Source organism: Xenopus laevis, chromosome 2S (genome assembly GCF_017654675.1).
Source record: "Xenopus laevis strain J_2021 chromosome 2S, Xenopus_laevis_v10.1, whole genome shotgun sequence".
NCBI classification, from domain to species: domain Eukaryota; kingdom Metazoa; phylum Chordata; class Amphibia; order Anura; family Pipidae; genus Xenopus; species Xenopus laevis.
The window spans coordinates 123,935,208-123,960,298 of record NC_054374.1 but is presented as its reverse complement, the minus strand read 5'-3'; the positions used below and the strand labels follow the sequence as shown (position 1 = coordinate 123,960,298).

General features: G+C 38.9%; 1 protein-coding gene across 1 annotated transcript; it reads right to left on the bottom strand.

Annotated features, from left to right (window-relative positions):
• Window positions 1–13,481: 13,481 nt before the first annotated feature.
• On the bottom strand, window positions 13,482–21,057 carry rgcc.S (regulator of cell cycle S homeolog; the record flags this gene model as incomplete). The annotated part of the gene is given in 5 exon segments (NM_001093976.1): window positions 13,482–13,828; window positions 14,305–14,367; window positions 15,311–15,418; window positions 19,556–19,729; window positions 20,948–21,057. Coding segments are annotated over 5 exon segments (387 nt in total). The 3' UTR covers window positions 13,482–13,820.
• Window positions 21,058–25,091: the final 4,034 nt, after the last annotated feature.

The following is a 25,091-nucleotide window of genomic DNA, read 5'->3' as shown; positions in this document are numbered from 1 at the left end:
TGGTCCTTTCAGTGCAGATACATTTGAGCTGGTTTGAGGTATACATTTCCTTTATACCAGGAAATCATCTGATTTTTTTTTCCATTCTATGATACTTTTAATCCCAGGACATTGTTGCCTTTTGTCACAGAACAATGCAATGTCAGGTAGATAACTATCACCTGTTGCACTTGTTTCAGTGTCTGCTATTCACACTGGGTTCAGCACAAAGTCATCCCATGCTCACAGCTCTTAGCTCTGAATAGCAGCCAGGGCAGTATCAGTCACTGAGATCACAAGACAAAACAAACCTGCCCCAGTGACAGGAAACAGATGAACACAGCCCTGACAAGGTCCCTTGAGCAGCACATAAGTGTATAGAGAAAGGAGAACAAAGTTGAAGTGCCTTATCTTCTCATCGCAGATACAATTATCACTATTGTTTTGACAATGCCATGAAATCTTCCCTGATTTGCTCACTTCTGGGCAGAGTTCATCATTCACAGTTTGTGTTATTTAGTTTCATTTGTTTTTCTCATCACAGCTCCCGTTTTTTCCCATTTTTCGCAGGACAGTCCCGATTTTGACAGCTCAGCACGCAGTCCCGGAATGTTACTGAAATTTCCCCGACTTTCTCTTTGATGCAACTGCCGTAAATGACTTTAAGGAGCACTGTCGTCAAAATTGTGCCACAAAATAAAAGCGTTGAGAAAAGAGCAGGGTCGTAGAAAATAAATCCTGGTGACTGTCTCTGTGTGTAGGGAAGAGTATTATTCATGATAAAAGTGCAGATTAATGTAATATAGGGAGACCAAATGAAACAAAGGCAAGAGGAATCCCTCACACAGCTGCCTCCTTACACATATTATAGCCTGTTTGTATTTCCTTCTCATTTTCACATATATTTAAACACAAATCTGAACAGGAATGGTCTTTTAAAGGAATACTTTGCTTGTAAGCTAGCAGCAAGGAGTAGGGGGCCCTTACACATACATGTTATTTCCATGAATTAAGACAGACAGGTTTGAGTGCATCATAAGCTGGCCATAGACGCAAAGATCCGATCGTACGAATAAACGTACGATCGGACTTTCCCATCTCCCGACCCTCCACTAACCATTCAGATCAAAGTCTTTACCATTCCGATCAAATAAGAACAGATCAGCCAATGTTCTGCCCCTGACAGCAATCGTACGATACTTATGTCTGACAACACTAGTGACAGTCTCCCTCTGAAAATCGTACGATCGGCAATACACGCAGAGATATTATCGGCAGGCGACAGAAATTTTCTAACCTGTCCGATCGACCAAACGACCGATCTCCGACGGACGAAAAATGTCGGGACTCTCCACACATGGTCTGAAAATAGTACGAATCCACGATTCGTACGATCGGATCTTTGCGTCTATGGCCAGCTTTAGTCTGGTTGTAACAACGACAGTCAGATCTAGATTTTATCCCAATCCCATTCCATTGCATTTACACCAACACAACATGTTGCATTTCTTTTTGCGTCTGCATAAATTTTTAAAAATAAAATTACAGAAGTATGCTGAACTCACAAAATGTTAAATAATCCATGTAAGTGCAATATAATATAGTACATAATAAATGTACCCTGGGGTGAGTGTCCTTAAGGTTGGAGCCAGACAAAGGGTTTTCACTATGTTAAACTGATGCTGGAAGTTGACCTAAGTGCTTATCTGGGTCAGATTTTGTAGCATCAGTCGGCTGACATGGTGGCCCATGCCTAAATGCATTCCTGTAGCCTCAGGCAGACAAGCAAAGTGTCTCTGTACCCCTGTGCACTTCCTGCCATGCCATCTCATATTTTGTTTTTGAAGACGGCAGGGTTTTATGGCGAAATGGTAGTGATTGGATGCAGAATCAGATGCACTTTGCTTCCATGTGATTACATAGATAAAAACACAAAAATGTCCTTCACGTTCAACCCATCAGTGTATCCCTGAGCTTTATGTTAAAAAGGGCACATGTTTAAAAAAGCATGTTTTTGAGGTATTAATATTCAAGAATCTGTTTTCCCATTATTTGAGGAAAAATGAACAAAAAGAACCTTGAACATATTAAGTTCGTGTTTTGAAAACTCTGTATTTTCAAGATTAATCAAAGTAAAAAAAAAAAAGTCTAAAAAATGCAAATGAAAAACTCCGCTACCTGAAACCTGTCAAGATTTTTCATGATTTTACATTGAAATGAATGGCACAATGCAATTTTTTGGGAGATTTTCTAAAATGTGTTAGAGGAAAAAAAACATTTAATCATAAATTTTCTTTGCACAATTACATTTTTAAAGGGACCATTCAGCTTCCAGCACTTTTTTTTCAGTTTAGTTGGTTCAGATAATTCACCAGAAAACGATTTTCTATTTTCCGTGACCAGTTTTCCAATATTGAAGTGTTTCATTTTTCATCTTCTTATGTCTTTCTAAAGCAGCATGGGCAGGAGTTACCAACCAACATTTTTTATCTGTGGCCCTTTGGAGCATTAAAAGCAGCTGTTATAACGGATACAATGGTTGCAAATGTTCCCACAGATGCTGCTGAGAAATGTATCAACTTATGTAGCAAAATTTAATGGTTTAGAATCTGCACCTGGATCACTGAGGTGCCAGACTAAAAACACCAGAGGAAAGAACATGAAACTATAAACTTCAAATAAGGAAAAACAGTGAAAAAAAAATAAACTATAGAGAAAAATTGTAAAAAAAAAATCTTCATTTCTGGTGAACAATCTGAAAACAACAAACTAAAAAAAGTGTTGAGAAGGTGAACATTCCATTTACAACAATTTGATTTCCAAAAATTGGTAAACCTTCATCCAGCTCTAGCCCTGGATATTATCCCTGTCCAAGAAGCCTGCTTTCCTTTTTCCAAAACTTGTATAGGCTTTTGTGTATATGGAAACTGGAAAAATGTGAATATCTTTTATTGCAGTCATCAAGTGATCTTACACTGCATTTCATTAGTTATACAAATAATATTTAATTGTAGGTAGAGGGTTTGTGTCTGGATTAGGCTGAATAGGGAGTAGTGAAATAAATATGGAACATACCATGCTCACATACAATATTCTCCAGTGTCACTGCCCTCATAGAGAAGAACCATTTTGTTGTTTTAAATGAAAATACCTTTCATGAGAATAGGCACAGGAATGAGACCATTAGATCTGCAACATCATTAATTTATTGAGAATGGTAACCCAGCCAAGTAAGGAAGCAACTGATCATTAACATGTTTTACTATCCATTACATATATATATATATATATACATACATATATATACATATTTATATATATAGACAAATACAAGAGTCCTCTGCACTCAACCCATTATCAATATATTTAAGACAGAGACATATATATATATATATATATATATATATATATATATATATATATATATATATATATATATATATATATATATATATATATATATATATATATATATATATACACACACATATGGACTTTTTTTTTTTTTTTTTTTGGCAAAACGAGGTGAAATATTTCACTTATCCCTATAAAATTGTGACTCTCTATGTGACAGATTTTACAGGCAACCTGTGTGTAAGACCCAGCAAGGAGCCATTATAACTGTGTCTGTTGGCACTACAGTAACTTTGGTTAAATTTCACAAAGTAACATTAGACTATTAGGCCAAATTCCAAATTCCACATCAGTTCTGCAACTTGCTGTGGAAATTAAAAGACATTGGCAGCAGAACAATCGCTGATTATTTCCTTTTATTGAATAGAACATTGCATAGCTATTTTAAATATATATCCAGATGCTCAGACCCCTACTGGACAAATAGGTATGACCTATACAATCGCAAAGCCCATACAACTAAGAGGTGTATATGGAATGAATCATTTTTGCTGTTCTATCTTTTTCTCTGGTTTACAATAACTTGTGCAGTGATTTCAAATCAGTGGTGCATGGGGAAGCATGGAGCACTGTGGATAAAGGCTGAAACTTAGCTGCCAGTTGGTTCATTACCCCTGTCTCTCTCTCTCTTGTTCAAATTGACTCCTGTGCCATTGGGGGCAATGGCTAAACTCCAATGTAGATTTTATAGGATGGTGTAAGATTGACAAAATGCATCTTACAAGTCGGATGCAGTTGCATGGGTCAAAATATAATGGGACTGATACAAAAATCGAATGCGTAAACTACATGGAAATGTTTCCATCCAACACGACTATCAGATAGGAAAACAGCATGCTGCATCTTCATCCGATAAAATACATTGACTGTCAGCTGTAGATGCATGAACAAACTATGCCGTTTCACTTTATCTGATCTAACTTTACATTCTAGGCATAGGGTGATCAGATTATTTACGATCCTACAAATCTTGCAGTGCCATTCCATCAATAATGATAATAACCAAATCATTTTGTTTCTCTCGCTTTTAAATAGTGGTGTAACTATAGAGGAAGCAGATCCCAGCGTCAGCTTCCCCTATAGTATTAAAATTCGCAACCAGCAGAGTGAAAATTTTTCAGCGGGGGGGGGGGGGCGGTGCGGTATTGTTTCACTGTTGCTTTTAAAGATCCACTAATTCACTGCCTACAAACACAGAATGTTACATTACAATTATTTCTTTATTTTTTTTAATTCAAAGATTTTTTTATTGTTTTAACATTTTCATCAACAACATCATAGCGGACATCACTCGATCGGTATGAAGGATATAGTCATGCAGTTATAGGGGTTAACTTATTGCTGAACTAATGTCCGGTAGCAGAGTGAAAGAATAGAAGAATAGAGTGTAGGGGAGAAGAGAGGGGAAGGTTGGGGGGCCTTCGTACAGAATTGAAGTCAGGAGATTGATGTTCCTTTCTCCTTTCTTTTCAGGTTATGGGTCTGTATCCTTCATCTTTTTGCTATGTTGCTGGCAGAGCTCGCCTCATTTATTTCCAGGTAAGTAATGTTCTTTTTTTCCTCCTCTTCCACATTTGCATTGAGATTGAGCTTGTTGGTTGGTTGGATCCAAGTGCCATTTGTTCATGGGTTTTAATCTATTAAATTCCCTTTTGTTTGGGTACTTCGGTTATTATCTTGGGATTAGGAGCCTGGTTGCCATCAGTACGTGAAAGATCAGATGTTGTGCTTGTTTCGGGTATTCGTTGAGTTTGTGGTTTAGCAACGCAAGCAGTGGTGTTAGCATTATTTGTAGATGTGCTGCTTGTTCCAGAATTTGTTCTCTGACTAGCCATAGTTCTTTAATTTTGGGGCAAAGCCACCATATATTTAACAGGTTGCCTTCTCCCTTGCATTCTCTCCAGCATGTTTTAGGGACATTCGGATAGTATTGGTTGAGGGTGGTTGGAGTCTTATACCATCTATAGAACAATTTCCTTGCATTTTCAATATGGTTTTAGCATTTTGAAAGTTTGTATACAGTGTTTGGCATTTTTATCCACTGGGTATTGTGGTGTTGAGATCTTGTTCCCATTTCTCGAAATGCTTCGGTTTGGCCCCCATGTCCTCTTCTGTAAGCATCTTGTAGATCCTTGCTATGCCTTTGGGACTTATTCATTTACAATAGTTAGTTAAGTGCAAGGGAGGCAGGAACCTGCTGCAGGAGTGTTTCCCTGGACAAGAGATAGTGAGAGAGTTTCTATTGTAGTCCCCCTCCGCTTTTTTAAATTAAACTTATCAACCTTGCAAAGTATTATCAGACATGTTATGCATAGTATAGCAAAGTAGACAGGGGGTGGTCTAACTGCATTGTAGATCCCATTCTCATATAGTACAAATGCACACATTCCATGAAACTTGCATTATCTAGTAAGGGTCCATTTATTAAAGTGTTATAGACAATAATAATGACCTAGAAGTAATAATACAGGAAGTTTACTAAAGTGAGAATTTCGTGGTGCCCACACATATATATATTATCATTTATTAAATTCATGCAACACAATCTGTTCACAAGGTTTGTAACACAAGCAGTGAAAATGAGTCCACTGAGGTTTATAAAGGTATTATTAGATTTTACTTCATTGACCTTAATTACATTCAGTAAAACATTCATAACTTGCTAACAAATACTATTTATAAAATGTATTCATTAGTTCTGGTCATTTATAGTGGCCCATAAAAATCCACAGGATTATTCACTTAACATGCTGAAATAGCAATATAAACTCTGCTACACTTGTATAAATGACAGCATTTTTGCAAGACAAGTTTGTTGCATTGCACCTTATAAGCTACTGTTCCCAGTATGCAGGACCCTCTTCATTCACTAATTATCCACAGAATAGTTTGCAGCCTCTACCTCCCCTCTACCAACTTTTTGTGCAAGCAGGACAGGGGGGTCCAGAGACCTCTGGGGCTGCTTTGTACTCACATAACAGACGAAGGGATTTAGCTCAGGTAAAATGACCCAAACCCATAGCATTTATTTTTCTGCTAAATGTCCTCATTCCAATGGTATGTGTTGTGCTAACAAAGCAATTCAGCCTTCTCACATGGGGATGTACCAACATGAGAATATTTACTGACACTCTAACAGATGACATGGCTGCAGTGATGCGGTTTGGGAACCCTTTCTTTCCTAGAACTGCTGTGCAGAGGAGAGGCTGCCAGATCCCAGTTTCAGCATTTTTCTGCAATGAGAGCCTTCTGAAATGGGAGCCCTGGGCTAGGAAGAGTGGAGAATTTTGTCAGAGATCTTCAGGGGTCCCAGTAGGGGTGAATTAATGAGCCCTGAACATAGTGGCAACTGTAGGTAGGGAGAGCAAAGGGAAGCTCAGTTACAGTTGCAGTTACATTTGTATTATACACCCAATACTGTGTGTGGAATATTAAGAAGCTAATCATAGACAACCTGGCTAATGAGCAAACAAAAGAACCCCTTTTGTATTGGGTGCAATATAAAATGGGTCATGGGAGATAGTGCCTATAGTAGCTGTGGGGATAATAGTCTCTGGGAAGCGACTGTGGCTGTGGGATAGCAAGTATAGTAGGGAGAGATGGTGCCTATTGTAGAAGTGGGGATAATAGTCTCTGGGAAGGGAGTGTGACTGTGGGATAGCAGATATAGTAGGGAGAGATGGTGCCTATAGTAACAGTGGATAATAGTCTCTGGGAAGGGAGTGTCACTGTGGGATAGCAAGTATAGTAGGGAGAGATAGTGCCTATTGTAGAAGTGGGGATAATAGTCTCTGGGAAGGGAGTGTGACTGTGGGATAGCAGATATAGTAGGGAGAGATAGTGCCTATTGTAGCAGTGGGATAATAGTTTCTGGGATGGGGCTATGGCTGTGGAATAGCAAGTATAGTTAGGAGAGACAGTGCCTATAGTAGCAGTGGGATAAAAGTCTCTGGGGAGGGACCGTGGCTGTGGGATAGCAGATATAGTAGGGAGATATGGTGCCTACAGTAGCGAGGGGAAATGACTACAAGTACATTAGAGGACATTATAGACAAATAGCAGGGGACCTTTTTACCCATAAAGTGGATCACCGTACCAGAGGCCACCCCTTTAGACTAGAAGAAAAGAACTTTAATTTGAAGCAACGTAGGTGGTTCTTCACAGTCAGGACAGTGAGGTTGTGGAATGCACTGCCGGGTGATGTTGTGATGGCTGATTCAGTTAATGCCTTTAAGAATGGCTTGGATGATTTTTTGGACAGACATAATATCAAAGGCTATTGTGATACTAAGCTCTATAGTTAGTATAGGTATGGGTATATAGAATTTAATTAAAACTAGGGAGGGGTATGTGTATGTATGCTGGGTTTTCATTTGGAGGGGTTGAACTTGATGGACTTTGTCTTTTTTCAACCCTATTTAACTATGTAACTATGTAACTAATTAGACTCTGGGTGGGGATATGGCTGTGCAATAGCAGTTAAAGTAAGGAGAAATGGTGTTTATAGTAGCAGTGGGATAAAAGTCTCTGGGAAGGGACTGAGGCTGTGGGATATCATGAATAGTAGGGAGAGATGGCGCCTATAGTAGCAGTGGGATAATTGTCTCTGGGAAGGGACTGAGGCTGTGGGATATCATAAATAGTAGGGAGAGATGGTGCATGATTAATACACCATGTGGTGACACCTGTTGACATGTGGTGCATTTGCTCGCCATTGTTTTTACACAGCATTATAACTAGGCCCCTTTGTGTTTTCTTAGTAAAGTGAACAAAAAGTTGTGAGATTTGTAGTTCTACCTAGATGGGGCTCATAGTACATTCCCAAATACAAGGGCTATACATTGTAATGGCGCTGTGTTAAATGCTTTCAGCTTGAGACTTCAAACCTGGAAACAATGAATTCTTATGGATCAGATGTTTCTTATAAACTGGATGAATATGTAATATATAGAGTGGAGCCATTCTTTGTATTTTAGTTTTTAGAGTTGGACATTGTCCAGGAACAGATAAAATCTTTGGGCTATAATCAATCACCAGCCTTTACCCCGTAGTTTGCATCCAGCAGTGTATGGGTTAACATGGAGGCAGCCCACACGTCATGTCTGTACGGCTGCCACACCGAACCTTAAGGGAACTAAGCTTGCAAATTATGCTGTGTCTGGAAATACAATTCAAGAGTAATTAAATCCAGAATGACATTTTTATCTTTGGTTATTTTTTTGGGAATTTGGGACTTTTGTGTGCAAATTGTGTAATGCTCTTTTTAACCCATTTAACACATCATTGAATGCAGTCTGATAATGTGTTCATTGCACAGAACCTATGGAGTAATGGTCAGAAAATTCATTTGAGAACAAGAAACATAATGGACAAGTGCTGCAATGATACTGGCCACATTCATGTGTTGCTTCAGTTTATAGACACTAACACTTGTGTTTCGCACATATTGCCATTTGCACCCTGTGCCTTATGCTGGATAGAAACCAGCCTGGCTTACTGGTAAGAACTTCTATGTTATAGCATGTAGGGTAGAGGTCTTAGATCATAACCTACACTGGTGCAATGACTAATAGAAATAAGCTAGCTGATGGACTGTATATACTTGACACCCAGTAATTCCTGACCCCTGCTGTCCCTTCATAGGGTACCAGAATGATCTGTTCTACCTTTAGCTCAAGTGCCTTTATTCTTATTGTACCCAGGCATTGTGCCAGAATATGTAAACCATTCACATCTAAGCTAAATCCTGGCAGAGCTCCAAGGTTCGATTGTTTCCAGCTTATGTAAAGGCTTTAACCCCACACCAGCACAGAAACAACTCCCTGCCTGGAACCTTCGCCCTCCATCAGATAGCTAACCCAACTAAAACTGTCTGTATGTTTGGGAATTGTGGAATTGAGGAAACCAAGGAGTTATGGTTTATGGTGTTATATGTTATAAGTAGAACACAGCAACCAATCAGAAGTTTGCTTTTATTTTTATACCGGTACTAGACCAAAGTCAGTCGCTAATTTGTTGCTATGGAAATTTGTTAGAAAATAAAATATATCTAAAACTGGTAAAGATAAATCTCCTGGTAACAGAGAATAGGGAAGCTAAGCTAAAGAAGGTAATACCCATCTTTCCCATATTACCCCATAGCGAACATTTCAGTTTTTCCATTCCAGAAAAACACCTATACTTCTTTATGGAATTATGGAAAGGTTTGTGTATTTCACTGAATAAGCACTCCTGTGCACATTGTGGGTGTCTCTTCTCCACTGAGCTTGCAATCTATAAGAATTGTAGAATCTTGGGCACTGGCACAATGGATGGTTTTCGGGAAAGTCTACATTTTATGGCATTAAAATACTGCAATAAAACACTTTGCAAATGTAATATTAGTGATCTGAAGTGTTTTCCAGTACAAGCGATTGAACAGATAAAAACTGGTGTAAGAGGGGGGAGATGTCTTAACCCTGCTGCATAAATGGGAAGAGCATTGGATTTTTTTATTTACAGACACATTTGCCGTTAGGTATGACTTTTGATGTGACTTGTTTTGTATGATCAAAAAAACATTTTTTATGACATATTGTACCCTTTGATCATGCAGGAAAATTTACTGTTATATTACAGAATATTTTTTTAAGTTTCTTAGTTTACCCCAAAATATGAATATTTTATAAATGGTTGCTAGTGATGGTAATATGACACTGATTGGGACAGCCCTATTATGGGTAAGCATCAAATGTGTTAGACTTTTTTTGGGAGATTAATGTATTTTCATTTTCTATAATAAATGTAACTTTTAAAATTTGTACTTATTAGTTGCATGATTATTTACAGTATATACTGGCATTAAACCAGTAATCTATGCCCTGTGTCTCCCAGCATGCTAGTTATAGTTTAGTATATGCCCTGTGACAATTCTCTATAATGATATTCAATGAAAGGCATTTACAAGAAACATGTAACTCATTTCATTCCATTCCCAGAACCCCAGCTAGGGCCATTTCTTATTATTGTGGGAATAGAAACTTTGGGAACTAATGATAGACAAACAACTGATAGAAATATAAAAGTTCATTTGTGGCCCAGAATTGTTTTTGATTTTATTTGTAACAAAAGTGGCAATGTCAAGGCAAACAGAAGACAGAGTCCAGAACAAAGCTGCAGATTGTTCTGTGAGTATGGGAAACATCATAAATCCAATGGAAAAAATGTTCTGTCACGCTGCAGCTAAATGCTAGGTGTTTGGTGAAAAAAAGCTGCTCAGTATGGGCTCAGTCACTATACAACAGTAACATATCAGTGTCCTGTGTGGGTTTAAAGGGGCAGTGTATTCAATTTATAATCATACTTTTGTACTCAATAAATTGTGCACGCAGAGTGATAGTTTGAACAGTTCAAAATTATATGTACCTGCCTTCAGTTGTAATGTGGTCAAACACATCTTACAAGTGCTCCAAATGGACACAAAACCTTTTGGTGAATGTGTGGCAAAACAAGCACATTGATACATGCCTGGTGGTCCAAATATGGGACAGACATCTTTGAACTTATCTTAAGGATAGGCAACAATATTGGTGACTTCAGCAGAAATAGCCCTGTTGGACTTCTTACCTAAGATCAAAAATGCATTATCCTTCTTCCCCTGTTTATTAGCTGTGCCATCCTCTCACAACTGGATACTTCATCTTTTCTCTTCTTCCTCCTCTGGTTCTTCCTAAACTTAGAGGCAGATTTACTAAGCATGAGTAAATTAATTTGAATGGAAAAATATTCGAATTTCGAGGGATTTTTTTGGGTACTTCGACCATGGAATTGGTCAAATTCAATCGAATCAAATGATTTGAACGATTCGAAGTAAAAATCGTTCGACTATTCGATAATCGAAGTACTGTCTCTTTAAAAAATACTTTGACTTCATACTTCGCCACTTTAAACCTACCGAGGTGCAATGTTAGCCTATGGGGACCTTCCCCAGCACTTTTCTAAGTTTTTTTTGATCGAATAAAAATCCTTTGATTGATCGATTAAAATCGTTCGATCAAAGCTTTTGCGCAAAACCCTTGAATTCGACCCTTGATAAATCTGCCCCTTAATGTTATGTTCCAGGATGCGCTAGCCTATAATTGGAGTGTAGTAAAATGCTTGTTCGTGACAGAAAATCTAATAACTAATTTACGAATGTCTTAACAATTATTTTGTATTAATTTTTATTTTTTTTAATTTTTTATTGTCAATATGTTGCAGCAGCAGTATTTCTATCAATTTTTTGCTTTTGTACATAGAGTTATTATAGGGGTAGTTCACCTTTAAATTAACTTTTAGTATTATGCCCCTGTGGTAATGTTAAGTTGCTCTCCAGTTTGGTTATGCAGCTCAACAGTTTGGTTTTTCAGCAGTTACTAGGTTTGAATGAGACACTGGAATGTGAATAGGAGGGCCTTGAATAGAAAGATAAGTAATAAATAGTAAAAATAACTAACATTGTAGCCTCCCAGCGCAACAGGATTCTTGCTGCTGGGTCAGTGATCCCCATTTGTCTGAGAATGACAATTTCAGATTCCACCTGCATTATTTTTATTAAATACAACAAACAGAAAAAAAAACCCTGTCTGTGCAAATGTGCTTTAGCATAAAATATTCTGGATTCACATTCTATGCAACCAAAAGGTCACTGCTCTACCAATCATTATTGATCATGAAGCAGAACTACGTCATTCTTTACACTGATGTGCTGTTTTGTGGTTCAGTTAACATAGTCCTGTATAATGGGGCAAAGACAATATATAAAGCTATAAATACTATGTAACCAGTTATTTTGTTTACTTTCCTCTTCCAGTGTAAAACCAAGCTAAATGTATAGCACAGAGCAAATTAACAAATGTATGTAAAGACCAAAGGTTGCAGGACAGCAGAACAACTCAACAAATTACAAATAAATCCAACCGGAAGATGAAAATGTCTTTAAATTACTTACATTCCCACTTTGCTGTTCCAAATATTAGCCAACTACCAATTATGACTTTGTCCATGGACTTTAGGGTCCAGCTGGTTTAACCAGTCATGAGGGCTGTGAGGACCAGGGCAACCAAGTACGATTGACCATTTGTTCAGGATGAAATTTGGCCAACCATTGCGGGTTATGTTTAGGTGTGGGTCAAAATGGGGAAATACACTCCTGCTCTGCTCCCGAAGATTCCATGTCTTGGAACCAGAAGCACACACAGAGCAAGATTATGTTGGTACAGGTTGGCTGTGGGTCCTGCAAGTTAAGCTGGCCATAGATATAAAGATAGAGTTGTACGAAACAAAGATTAATTTGAATTTCAGATCATGTGTGGAGTGTCCAGACATTTTTCTTACCATGGCAATCTAGTCCATTGGACAGGTTAGAAAGTTTATGTTCAATAAGATATCTGCATGTATTGTCCATCTGATAATATCAGTGGGTGACTGTCATAACTATTTGTTGCGCATGACTTTTGTATAATTGCAGTCTGTCGATTATTGGCCAGAACATAGTCTGATTATTTTCCTTACTTATTTTAATCCAAATAGTTAATGGTACCTAGTTAGACAAACATCTATGGCCAACTTTAGGGTCTGCCATAGGTTTTGTGTGGCTATACAGGCAGCTTATCTGCCTGTATATGGGGCCCTCAATCAGGCCTTCCCGATCAATATCTGGCCTAGAATATGCCAGCCGGTCATGGTTTAGAGACCATTGTTTGAATTTTAGCAAGTTTGAGATGTGCAGACATCCTGACTTTTTATACTAGAATCTCAGGGGGAAAAAAACAAAAAAAAAAAAAAAACATTGGCCCTACATACATTTATCTAGAGTGGGCCACCACCATCTTGCCAATGTCCGAGGTACCCCCTGCACATTAAGAATTTGTTGGGAAAACTTGTACTGCATGTGCCAAGTGTGAACCTAGGCATGATGGAAACCATGGCAGTGGATAAACAAAAGAGAGGCATGTTTGTTCTAGAGTTGCCTGTAGAACAATATTTTGTACATAAAAACTCACCAAGAATACCACTCTTGGCTATATAGTCAACACTCCCAATATGATGACAATTGACAAGAACAAAAATGATTCAGCCAGTGTTTTATTTATTTATATACAAAAATATATTATAATGGAAAAGTTTCATTATATTTTTTAACTATAGAACATAACACAATATATTCATAAAAAGCATTTTAAATTACATTTGAGCAATATTAAAGTAAAAAAAAAGATACAGCACAACTGTATCTTTAAAGTATTAAAATGTGTATCAGCTGCTTCATGCAATCAGGTCAGATTCAGGGAAGAAGCGGCAAGCTGGGATGTTGCCTTTAGATGGGATGAGGGAACTTCTGACCTGGGAACAGTATTTACTTCATTGGGATTTAGAGCCTTCGATGTCACTGAAGATACAGACTGTAATCACATGCCTAAAGACGAAAAAAAACACAAACTTTGAGGCGACTGGCAAAAAAAGTTTCAGAACATACTGTACAATGCAGACGCTACACTCTTCATATTGCACCCCTCACTAACTCAGAAATCCTAATTGCTTCTGAACACCCTCAGAAATGGGCCCCAATAAAAGTGTCACTGGAATAAAACCCAGGGTGTATAATATGGAATGTCTTTTAAAGGAACAGTAAAGTCTTTGCGATCTGAATACTGCGGTAGAGCTGCAAAATATTTCCATGGGTAAAAATATTGAGTCTACACAGTAACACTGAATCCCAGGTCTTCCTAAAATCTGTAAAACCACATTTTGTAAGCCAATGTACCAACCATTTTTCAGCACCTGTTTGTAAGCAGACACTGAGTTATTTGGTGCAGACAGTTACGATGGCATCACAAATGAATTGGGAAGTTCAGATAAACTTTGAAAGATACTTTTATTAAACACACTCACTTTCTAGTGTTCTGTCAAGGTCAGCAATAAAGTCTTCCAACTCTTTTGTATCTCCTAGTTTTGCTAGAAAAAAAAAAAAAAAAAAGGAGATATATATATTTCATACAAGCACTTAAACCCCAATTCCTGTACTAGACAAACAGTTTTTGTTGCATGGTTCTTTTAACTGACATTAACAAAATCACATATGATTTGTATATTGTTACCACTTACTAAAAAGCAATAAGGCATTTTCTATTTAACATTGTATATAGCAAGAAGCCCTGCCACCCCGCGGACAGAATGGCACAGATATTAGCAATTCATTCAAATGTTTCCTGTTATGAAATGGGGATAATAGAAATGCTCTGAAAGTTCAATATACAATGTATATCTGCCCTTTAGAGACCTCTTCAATTAATTCAAACAAAAAAAGTGTAATTCATTTTACATAGATCAGCAATAGAGAATTTGCCTGATTAGCCTAGGTGTTTAAGTACCCTAGCAACATATATAGGAATAAAGAATGGAAAATGAATATTAAAGGGTCACGACAACAAATATAAGCCACAAAAGAATAAAAATGCTAAAATTTGAAGTGCCTCAAAAGTGAAGTGCCTCAATTTCTCTATGGTTGCCAGGGTCAGAGGCGTCAACAGCTGATTCAAAAAAGAGGCTAATTAAAAAAATTATATATTTTTTGGGGTCTGATGAAGAAAATCTTTTAGTAAAGCCTTCAGCTTGAGAAGTAAACACCATGGGCCCCTCCGTTAGCCCCCTGCTATTGGTCGAAAATGCATGATGGGATTCAAAATGCCATTTGTGCCATAGTTTTAAGTGCCTGCAGACTAGACTGTTCCACCTGCTCCTCAAGCAGTCATAATAAAGTGAAGCTAAAACTTTGTGAAGGTACCATATTATACACTTTTGATTTATAGTACATTATAAGTTTTCATAGTTTAGTTCATCAATGGTTAAGGGTTCTAAATTTTGGAAAAATGCTAAAAACAAGCCGATTTTATCTTACCTTTATGAGGGGTGTTCAAAGGGGAGGACAGCGTTGGAGAAGAAAGTGTAGGAGAATTCAGCTTTTCATCACTGAAGCTAAAACTGTTTCTACAAAGAGAGTCACCACCTGAAATACAAGAGATGAAATAATAATGAACTCAGTATCTTGGTATTAAGGTTCCACACAACACACAGAAGGAACATTTTGAAGAGGGCCAAGACTATAATATGCATAAGCCACATTACAAGCCAAGATAAATATCTAACAGCCAGAGCACAGGAGGCTTTAGTGCTGTTTAATAATCTACCAAGAAGAACAGTAATTCTAAATTTTGCACACTTGAGATTTCACATGATCACACTAAAGCAGCATGTCTGGGTGACAGATCATATGAATTAATCCTTCTGTATGAATCAAAAAACAAACATTCTACAGTTTATGGTAAAGTAAATGAATTAGATGGCCCTCGACTACTGTAACATTACAGTGTTCTGCATACTGTATGAGAAATGCTATGGTATTCTTCTGCAGTTCCTCCAGGGAAAAAAATCCTTACTTAGTATTTTGTTCCAATCCAATTGCTATTTTCACTACTCTCCCTTTCATTCTGCCCCATTTTAAAATAAAAGTTAAGTTATTGCTCTGCAACCCTTTATAGTGTTATATTCAGACAAGTTTTGACCTGGAATGGACTGAAAAATCAGTTTTAATATGTCCTTTATCTTTATGAGCAGACAAAGATGCCATTTAGCTATGATGAAATGGCTGAAAGTTCAGGTTTTTAAAAATTACATTGTGAAGACAACATCCATATTTCAAAGCACCCTCCTGAATCACAAAGGTCATAGAATAAAAAGGGGTTATCAAAACAGGTACAAGATCTGCAAGCAGATATGATCAGTTGGCTAGCTAGTCATAAAAAGAATATAGGTATACAACGGACTGGAAGTTTTTCTGCTTGGTTCAGAAATCTGTACATTTGATGACGACTTCTAATCACAAAAAAAAAAAAAAAAATGATGGGGGAAACACATCAATAAAATTGAGTAATTAAAGAAAAAATGGAAAATGAGCAAACATAACGTCTTCAATGAGTTTGTTGTTCAAGGTGTTTTGCCAAAGGCCTCCCCATTTACTTATTCCAAATACTGTCCCACCAGTTCTAACATGGAAAAGCACAGATCTGCCTACCTGTTCTATTAAATGTGTCACATGAGAAGTGTGAAGCAGCATAGAGGACATGGAAAGCAGCCCAATGCCCAGTTACTGGCTTTAGATGCCTTTAAAATGACTGTTTAAATGCTCATTTCCCAGTTATACTTTAAGTGCATGCTTCAGTGAACCTTGTGCAAGCATCATGTTCTAGCAAAAACTAAATATAAAAGAACCGCAATGGCAACGTTATACTTAAATAGGGAATAGCCGCAAGTTAAAATAAGTATAATTAGAAGCAAAATATTTCCTGTAATTTGGTCAGCGATGGGAAATATAAAATATTCCATACAAAGTGCTTGGAAACGGTACTCCTTGATTCACCAAGCGCAGGCTGGCCAATTGCAATAAACATAATTTTACAAGTTTTGATATGGCATAAGAAGGAGCACAGGCTTTACTTACATAGTAACATAGTAAGTAAGGTTGAAAAAAAAAAAAAAAGACACATGTCCATCGAGCTCAACCTTTTTTTTTTTTATATTAACTACCTATCTGCCAGTTGATCCAGAGGAAGGCAAAAAACCCATCTGAAGCCTCTCCAATCTGCCTTAGAGGGGGAAAAATTCCTTCCTGACTCCAAAATGGCAATCGGACTAGTCCCTGGATCAACTTGGACCATGAGCTATTTCCCATAACCCTGTATTCCCTTACTTGCTAAAAAGCCATCCAACCCCTTCTTAAAGCTATCTAATGTATCAGCCTGTACAACTGATTCAGGGAGAGAATTCCACATCTTCACAGCTCTCACTGTAAAAAAAACCCCTTCCGAATATTTAGGCTTGACAACAGGGGATTTATTAGAAAGGAAGTACAGGTACTCGATTCTCCCAGCACTGGGATGACAAATAGGTCTCACTATTGTAGCCGAGTGCTTTTATAATATCAGATTGCCTGGTCCTAATCACCATACAACAAAAATTCTTAGCATTATAGATGTTTGGAGCCTAAACCCAGATACAAAAACACAGAATATTCTGGGATTTGTAAGAGACTAGTACCGGATATTGTACTATTCAAGTGTAGACATTAGAACTATTTTACAAACTGCAAACACATATACCAAGAAGGGTTAAAATGCCATAAAACCAAGATCTGCCTGCTTAATTTATATGCTGTTTAAGGGAAGATTAAGTACATTGCTACTAATTCCTAATTTTTCTTATTAATTTGCAGTCTGCATATATGGTTCATAGTTTAATGCTTTGTGTGTTTTGACCAGTTCAGTGATAACAGCAGAGTTCACTTGGGCAAGAGATACCTAAATGGCAGCGCCAGTGTTTGCCATAAAGAAGTGCACTGTCCAATTCAGATAAATTGATGGATACTGATGGGAAGCCCAAGACTAGCTGAAAGGAATTTGGCAGTCAAGATACATGGCCTATGCTAGAAGCCTGAATGTTAAAATAAATTATAAGTAACAACACACGGAGCAGGATTTTAAAGGAACATTCAAGACTGATGAGGCATTACTTTTAAAATTACAAGTTTTGAGCGTCACACAGCCAGCACCGAAGAGGTTTGTGCTGTATAAGCAAGCTGCCTGCTCCATTATCACATTCATTTATTAACAGTGTAAGCCATTTTTTTTCATTTAGAGCAAATAATGTTCAGACAGGCTCAATTTAGCAGAAAACCACTGTAGCAATTATGTAATCACAACACAAAGCTTCAAAGCCAAGTGACTTCCTGTGGGTACAAGCGTTTCAGTAACATTACAGTAGCTTCACACCAGGTGCAAAGACCTACAGTGGAAAAAAAAAGGCAGAAAAGTGTGCATGAACTGCACTGTGGGTAGTGGAATGTGACAGCAGACTAGAAGGAAATCTGGTGGGGAATGACTTACATTCCAATACAGCTGAATCTGAACTGTGCAAATAACACAGATGAAAAAAAAATTAGGGGTATGTCCAGGGGAGGCTCAAAAACAGCCAACCATAATGCAGACGGACAGGATTAGAAGAGACAGAATCAAAGGAGCCAAACATTGAGCAAAATCAATGCTGCTGTGGCAATGCCTGATCTAGATACTGACTGCTTTCATAAAGATATCACCTGTATTATCCAAATTGTTCTTTAAAAGTTTTCATTGTGTCTGCTTAGGTTTACTCTGGGTATTCAGTTTCTTCCCATTCTCCAAAAACACAGAAACTGGTTAATTGGATTCTGATGAAACCGATCTTAAAAAGTGCGAGGGGGACCTTAGATTGTGAGCTCCAATGTAATAATTCTATTGAAAACCATGTCGATTATAACAATATAGTGAGCTTTTGTGTAGCAGTATTAAACCTTTGTCATGTCTCTTGCTTTTGGTCACTGGTTAAATAGTACAACACATTGGTGCTGGCTTACACCAGTGATGCACTGTAAGATGCACAGATGCCCCCTTGGCATAATAGCAGTTGGGCAATCAAACTTGCCATTTGCAGATGGTGGGAAAGAGAATTAAGTGAGTAGTTTCTGCAAAAGATCAGTTCACTGCCTCAATTGAACATCTAAATAGGATTATTCTATTCAGTGTCAGACCCTATTTCATGGGCAGTAAGGCTTGCTTTGAGCTGTGGCACAAAATTCCTTTTCCCATCATAGGTAACGGGAAACTCCACATGCTGCCATGGATTCAGTTGCTTAAATGATATATACACTTGTGTATTTTGGGGCAACTTCGTCCTACTGTACCCTATGGGGCATATTTATTATGCTGTGTAAAATTAAATTCACAGAAGAAATGGTATAAAAGGATGTGTAATTTTACGCCATTATTTTACATTAAATCTGGTGAAAGTCACCGAGAAAAATGCATTAAAAAAATTTACATTTTGCATTTTTAATGTGCTCTGTATAGTGTCAGCATGTTGCATAGAGTTTACCAACACTGCGATCATTCACATCAGTCTCTGCCCCACGAAGTACACAGCATCAGGGTAAAAGAATGTGAATGACAGCTAAGACAAGCCAAAGGTTTCCCAGTCTCATCTTTGCTTGACACCTAATCTGAATTCTTCCTACCCCCACCCCTGCAGTATCCTATGGGTCACCTTTCATGCTCACTTTCTGAGTCGCTGATGCCGCTGTCGCTGATGCTGGCGGTGCTCCTTCTCTTCATCGTCTGCAGGTGTTCATCATAGCGGAAGCGCCTTTTGTTGAACGGGGAGGAGAAATCTGCTATGACAGCATCGAATTCGCACAGCACCTCGTTCAAGTCATCATCCTCAATGAAGGCAGCTGAGACAAGTACAGAAACTGTGAGAAAGGGTCCCGTTGACACAAACCAGTAAAAGCACAAATACAACGACTTAATGTTCATAAGCACATTGGGTGGCTGGTGCACAACTGACCAGGTTTATTATTATCTGAGAGAAGAGCAAAACATGCAGTGCTGAACAATAGGTGCCTGCAATTGGCCCCCCTCCAGAACAAGCACAGGTACCACATTCCCAGTGTACCTGACAAACAAACAAAAGAGACACAACCCTGACCTGTGAGAGAGAGTGTGACAGAGCCCTGAATAATGACACGTTCAGCACAGCCCAAAGCACTAAACTGTTGTTTGGGGGGAGGGGGGATTTCTGCTATTTTCTCTTAGTTCCAATAAATTGCCTCAATGGGCAAATTTGACCTGTTTTGTTAAAAATGTGCCGCCGCCATACAAGTCTATGGGTGTAATTTTTGCGGTAAAACAAGGCGAAAAAATTCACCCATCCCTACTCAAGGATTCCCAGCTGCACGTGTCACTAGAATGAAGGCCTGTCTGATTATACCAGCAGTTATCAATTACTGCAGTTCTGGGGTTAATTGCAATATAAATTGTGGTTAGAAATGCAACAGACTGGATAAGAACCAACTACAAAAGCACTTATTGACAGAATAACTGTATTCTGCTGAAGTTAAGCAGAGAGATCTATGGCATGTTATGTACAGTGTCTCCTGGCTGAGCTTGGATCCAGCTGCTTGTCCCATTTACTGACACACAACAAATCAGCTTCCTCTCAAACTCCATAGCTACGGGAGCCTGAATCCGCCACACTGTGCGGGATGTATAGAATGTGGGAATGAGGCTGCTGGGAGATGTATAGATTGGAATAGAAATATAGGATGCGCTGAGCTTCAGGCCAGTGTTAGGCTGTGCTTATAGGGCACCGTTTCGAGTGTCTACAGGGTAAGTCCAGCCCATGTCCAGGCAATCAGGGTGAATGTCAGAGCTGAACGGACTGTCTGTGTGAAACGTTGGCTCATCCTCAGAGCAGGGGGGGGGCGCAAAGGTAAGTAGCGTAACTCCAACCTTCACTAATAGATATGTCAGCACATTCTCCTCTGTGTCCCTGCTTCTAGTATATAACTGTATTGAATACACCCCACTGAGCGTTACCCTGATCCCCCACGCCAATAAAAGTTAGGCACCCCGCTCTGAGATGAATGGTTTGCCCCTGCGCCACTACTCACCACTGGCTGCTCTCTTCACTTTAGGGGACTTCATATCTCCTGTAACAATATGTACCGTATAATCCTCCAATATCCGCACCGGTAACTCCTTCCCCGGCCAAGAGTAGAACTTTTCTGCGCTACAGCCTGCCAGCATGTCCCTTTCATACTAGCGGCCTCTGACGTATATATTGGGCGGAGCCACGAAAGTTCCATTCATTTCAGTCACGTACCAGTAGCTGGAGCTGTGTGCGCGCTAGAGGGCGCTGGGGGGTATAATCAGCATATCCCCAGGGCAATATATCCCTTCACTTGTTGTACCAGCAGCATTGTTTACTTGTCTCCTTTAGTCAGTCGGTTTAATCAATAGTATCAAGCTCTCGTTTCAAATAAATATATTGTGTATTTGGTCAACAAACATTCATAGCGAAGAACCCGACAATAGGTATCTCTATAGAGATAAACAAACGGCTTTAATCCCCCAGACTACATTTTAGTCATTGTTAACATGTATTATTAGAGTACCAACATATTCCACAGAGCTGTACAAAACAATGGGTTTGTACAAGGAACATACAGAATTACATACATGGTGACCAGTAAGACTTGAAGAGGGCCTGCTCAAAAGAGCTTACAATCTAAAAATATTCACACACAGTGGCTGGCATTGGTCTCCCTTTACACCGGGTTCTTTCCCGTTTACTGGGCCCGACTTTCACACGTGCCATTAGTTTGCAGAGCTTGGCTTCGGTGAATTCTGTCATCGGTAGGATTGCCACCTTTTCTGGAAAGAAATACCGGCCTTCGTGTACATTTATCTTTTTTCCCTATTAATAACATTGGGATCAACCATCCTTCGGCCAGGTGGCAACCCTAGTCAACGGACATGTACAGTACGTCTCCCTGCTCTTCTGGTAGTTACTCCTCTGCCTAATCACTTATTTTGCAATTGCCCAAAAGGGCTGGACAAGCACTTTCAGGCATCCAGTCAGTGGGTAACATTTTTTTGTCATTGGTTTGAATTCAAAGATTATATTTATTGATATGGGGCTGACTAAAACTGGTGCAAACTATGTGACATTAGCCTGTGCATTACAACACCTTGCGGGCATTGACAATGCAGGAATCAGAAGTCAGTGTTGTTATTTTACTACTGCAAAATTGCAATATAATGTTATCATTATTATGCCATAAGGTAACTAGCAAAATGTAACTATACAAAGTCAGAGGTAAAGTGCCACACTCACACAACTCACTGTTTGCAGTCTCGGGTGCACGCTGAACTCCTCTCTGCACAGGTTCTCTACACGTGGATAAACAATTGCAGCAGCACTCCGATATGTGAAAAAAACTTTTTTATTCGTGCAACAACGGCAACGTTTCGGACTTTTCCAGTCCTTTCTGGAATAGTCCGAAACGTTGCCGTTGTTGCACGAATAAAAAAAGTTTTTTTCACATATCGGAGTGCTGCTGCAATTGTTTAGCAAAATGTAACTGGTACCAGATTCCCACATGCACCTGACTTTGGCATTCTGCCAGATGCATTGATTCCAGTATCTCAGGCATAGTCACTATGGCAGCTTCAGCGAGATTCTGGTTACAGCAGGCACATTAATTAAGGTGTCAGGTAATAGCATCTAGCACGTCACAGCTGACTTTCTATCTAACCATGATATTATCTTATAGAAGCTAATAAAACTTGTGAAATTAAGCCTCAGAGTTTAAATCAATGGAGCAAACAAGAGAGTTGTTTCCACAGGCGAAGGGCAAAGTGGCAAAGTGGCTAACGCTGACGTCATGTCGGCACTTCGCCGATTTACTAACGGGCGCTGACGTAATTGCTCTAGCGAAGGAGATAGACTCTAGCGTAACTTCCCACTCTAACGCCAGGCGTATTTTCGCTCTGGCGAAAGAGCGTTACTACACAAATTCACTAAGTTTTTGTTTTTACTGAACGTTACCTCTATCACCAGACTTGCCTTCGTCACCTCAGAAATCCAATCCGAAATTATGGAAAGAAACCAGCGCTCATCCAGCACGAGGTATAGACAAACAAAGGGGCAAGAAAATAATTCCCATATAGTGTAGTATTATTGCATGAATTTATTACACCACTTTGTGAGATTAGAGTACTTCTAAAAAGGTGCCCTTTTCAACTTATACTATTTGCCGTGTCACTTATTAAAATCCACACAGTGAAGTGAATCTTATGTGAGGGTACTCACGAACGTTTAAATGGAGTTTAGGCGTTTAAAAAGATAGTTTAGCGATCATCTTCCCAATTCTCTCCAGACTCTGTAGCTTTAAAACAATGCGCTGACATAGTGTAAAATCATCACTTTTCTAATCCCAAAATAACATTAAAATCACACTCACAATGTTGTTATTAAAATTTTCGCATAAAAGAAAGTCACCACTTCGCTGTCTGTTGGAATCACCAGGCAGTCAGTACAGATGGTTTAGCTGGCGTCTCGACCGCCTCGTGTATCCCAGTGCGCTCGTGGATGACGTCACTGCCCGACGCGTTTCGTCTTCTGACTTCCTCAAGGGCTTCAAAGTTGTCAATGCGCATGTCACCTTATGAAGAGACGGCAGATCCGGTTGCGTGCTCCTCCCTTCTGCTTCTCTTGTTCTATTTGTTTACACGTTACTATAGTAACGTCTTCCCGGCCCAAATGTGTCTAATCTTCTGTACGTTACCATGACACCCAGCGGATTTCTCCCATCGTAGAGGGAGGGTTTTAATTTCCCTCACTGATGAATCGATATATCACTATGACACACACCTTTTACTTATTTCGCTATAAAAATATTTAAAAATTCACATATATGAACAACATATTTGTAACTCTAGGACAATTCAGCCATTTCATTCAGATATTATAGTACAAATTTCCTATTCCCATTGGATTATAAAAAGGCTCTCAGATTGATGTCTACATTAAGTCCTTTAGGTGTAAAGGTTTCTAAACTGTAAATCCAGCGACTTTCACACTGTAGGGTGGTTTTTACTAGATCTCCCCCTCTCCATCTATTTCTCACTTCTTCCACCCCCCAGTATTGTAGACAGGCAGGATTCATTCCGTGAGCATCCTTAAAGTGTTTTGAAACGCTATGTTTCTCATTCCCTTGTCACCTCAGGCCAGGTGAAGTGCAATAGAGTAGATAGGACTTGGGCCAAATAAAGTTGAAATTTTTTCTAAGTCCCAAAAAACGCTGGTGTCTTTTCCTTTTTACAGGGTGATAGGCTGAAAAAGATCATACATTTTTTTTTGGATACCCTCCTTCCCCCCCGTTTGGGTCAGAGCCCATGTTTCAATAAAGGCATTTTAAAGAAAAGAAACTCGTGAGGGTGATGTCCATGATACAAAATGTACCCTCCTTCCCCCCTACATTTCCTTACATATGGCACATAAACTATACTGTGGGCTCATGTGTAGGGCATTATAACAACTTTATTTTCTTTTATTAAGGTTCCCTGGAATTGTGTAGTGAACTCTATTTGCTGCAACATATATGTCCATTGAAATTCAACTTCCTGCCGTATGTAAATTATCTAATGCTAGTGCAACTTTGCTATGCCTGGCGTAGTAACGCTAGCAAAACTTTGCAAGCGATCGGCGCCGGCAACGAAACTACGCAACTTAGTGAATTAGCGTTGTCTGTGCAAAGTTGCTCCTGGCGAAGGTGGCGAAGCCGTCGCTGGCAATTTTATCACCCGTGAATTTCCCCCAATGTGTGAATGCTCGCAGCAACAGGCTGCACCAAGTATCATAGTTCATTCATCAGTTATACTGGTGATGTCCACTGAGCATTATGGCTCCTTGAGCAATGCTCTACTCTCTGCTGTGTTTCCCAGCAATTGTCTCATCTGACTGTATGCATACCCTGCACGGCACTTTTGTTCATGCATGATGTTTAAGCTTAGTGAGTTGGATACCTATTTGGTCCTAGCCTACACGAAAAATAAAAATAAACAACCCCAGGGGCCAAACAATATCATTGAAAAACTATTTCGCTACTCTAGCAAATCAATTAGCGATGGCTGGACCAAGTAAATCATAAGAAAGCCACTTGTACAAAGTACGAGTAGAGAGATGTGGAGTCTGATAATTACTGAGGAATAGGGAGTTAAAAGAGATACTGACACCAGAAATTAAACTCT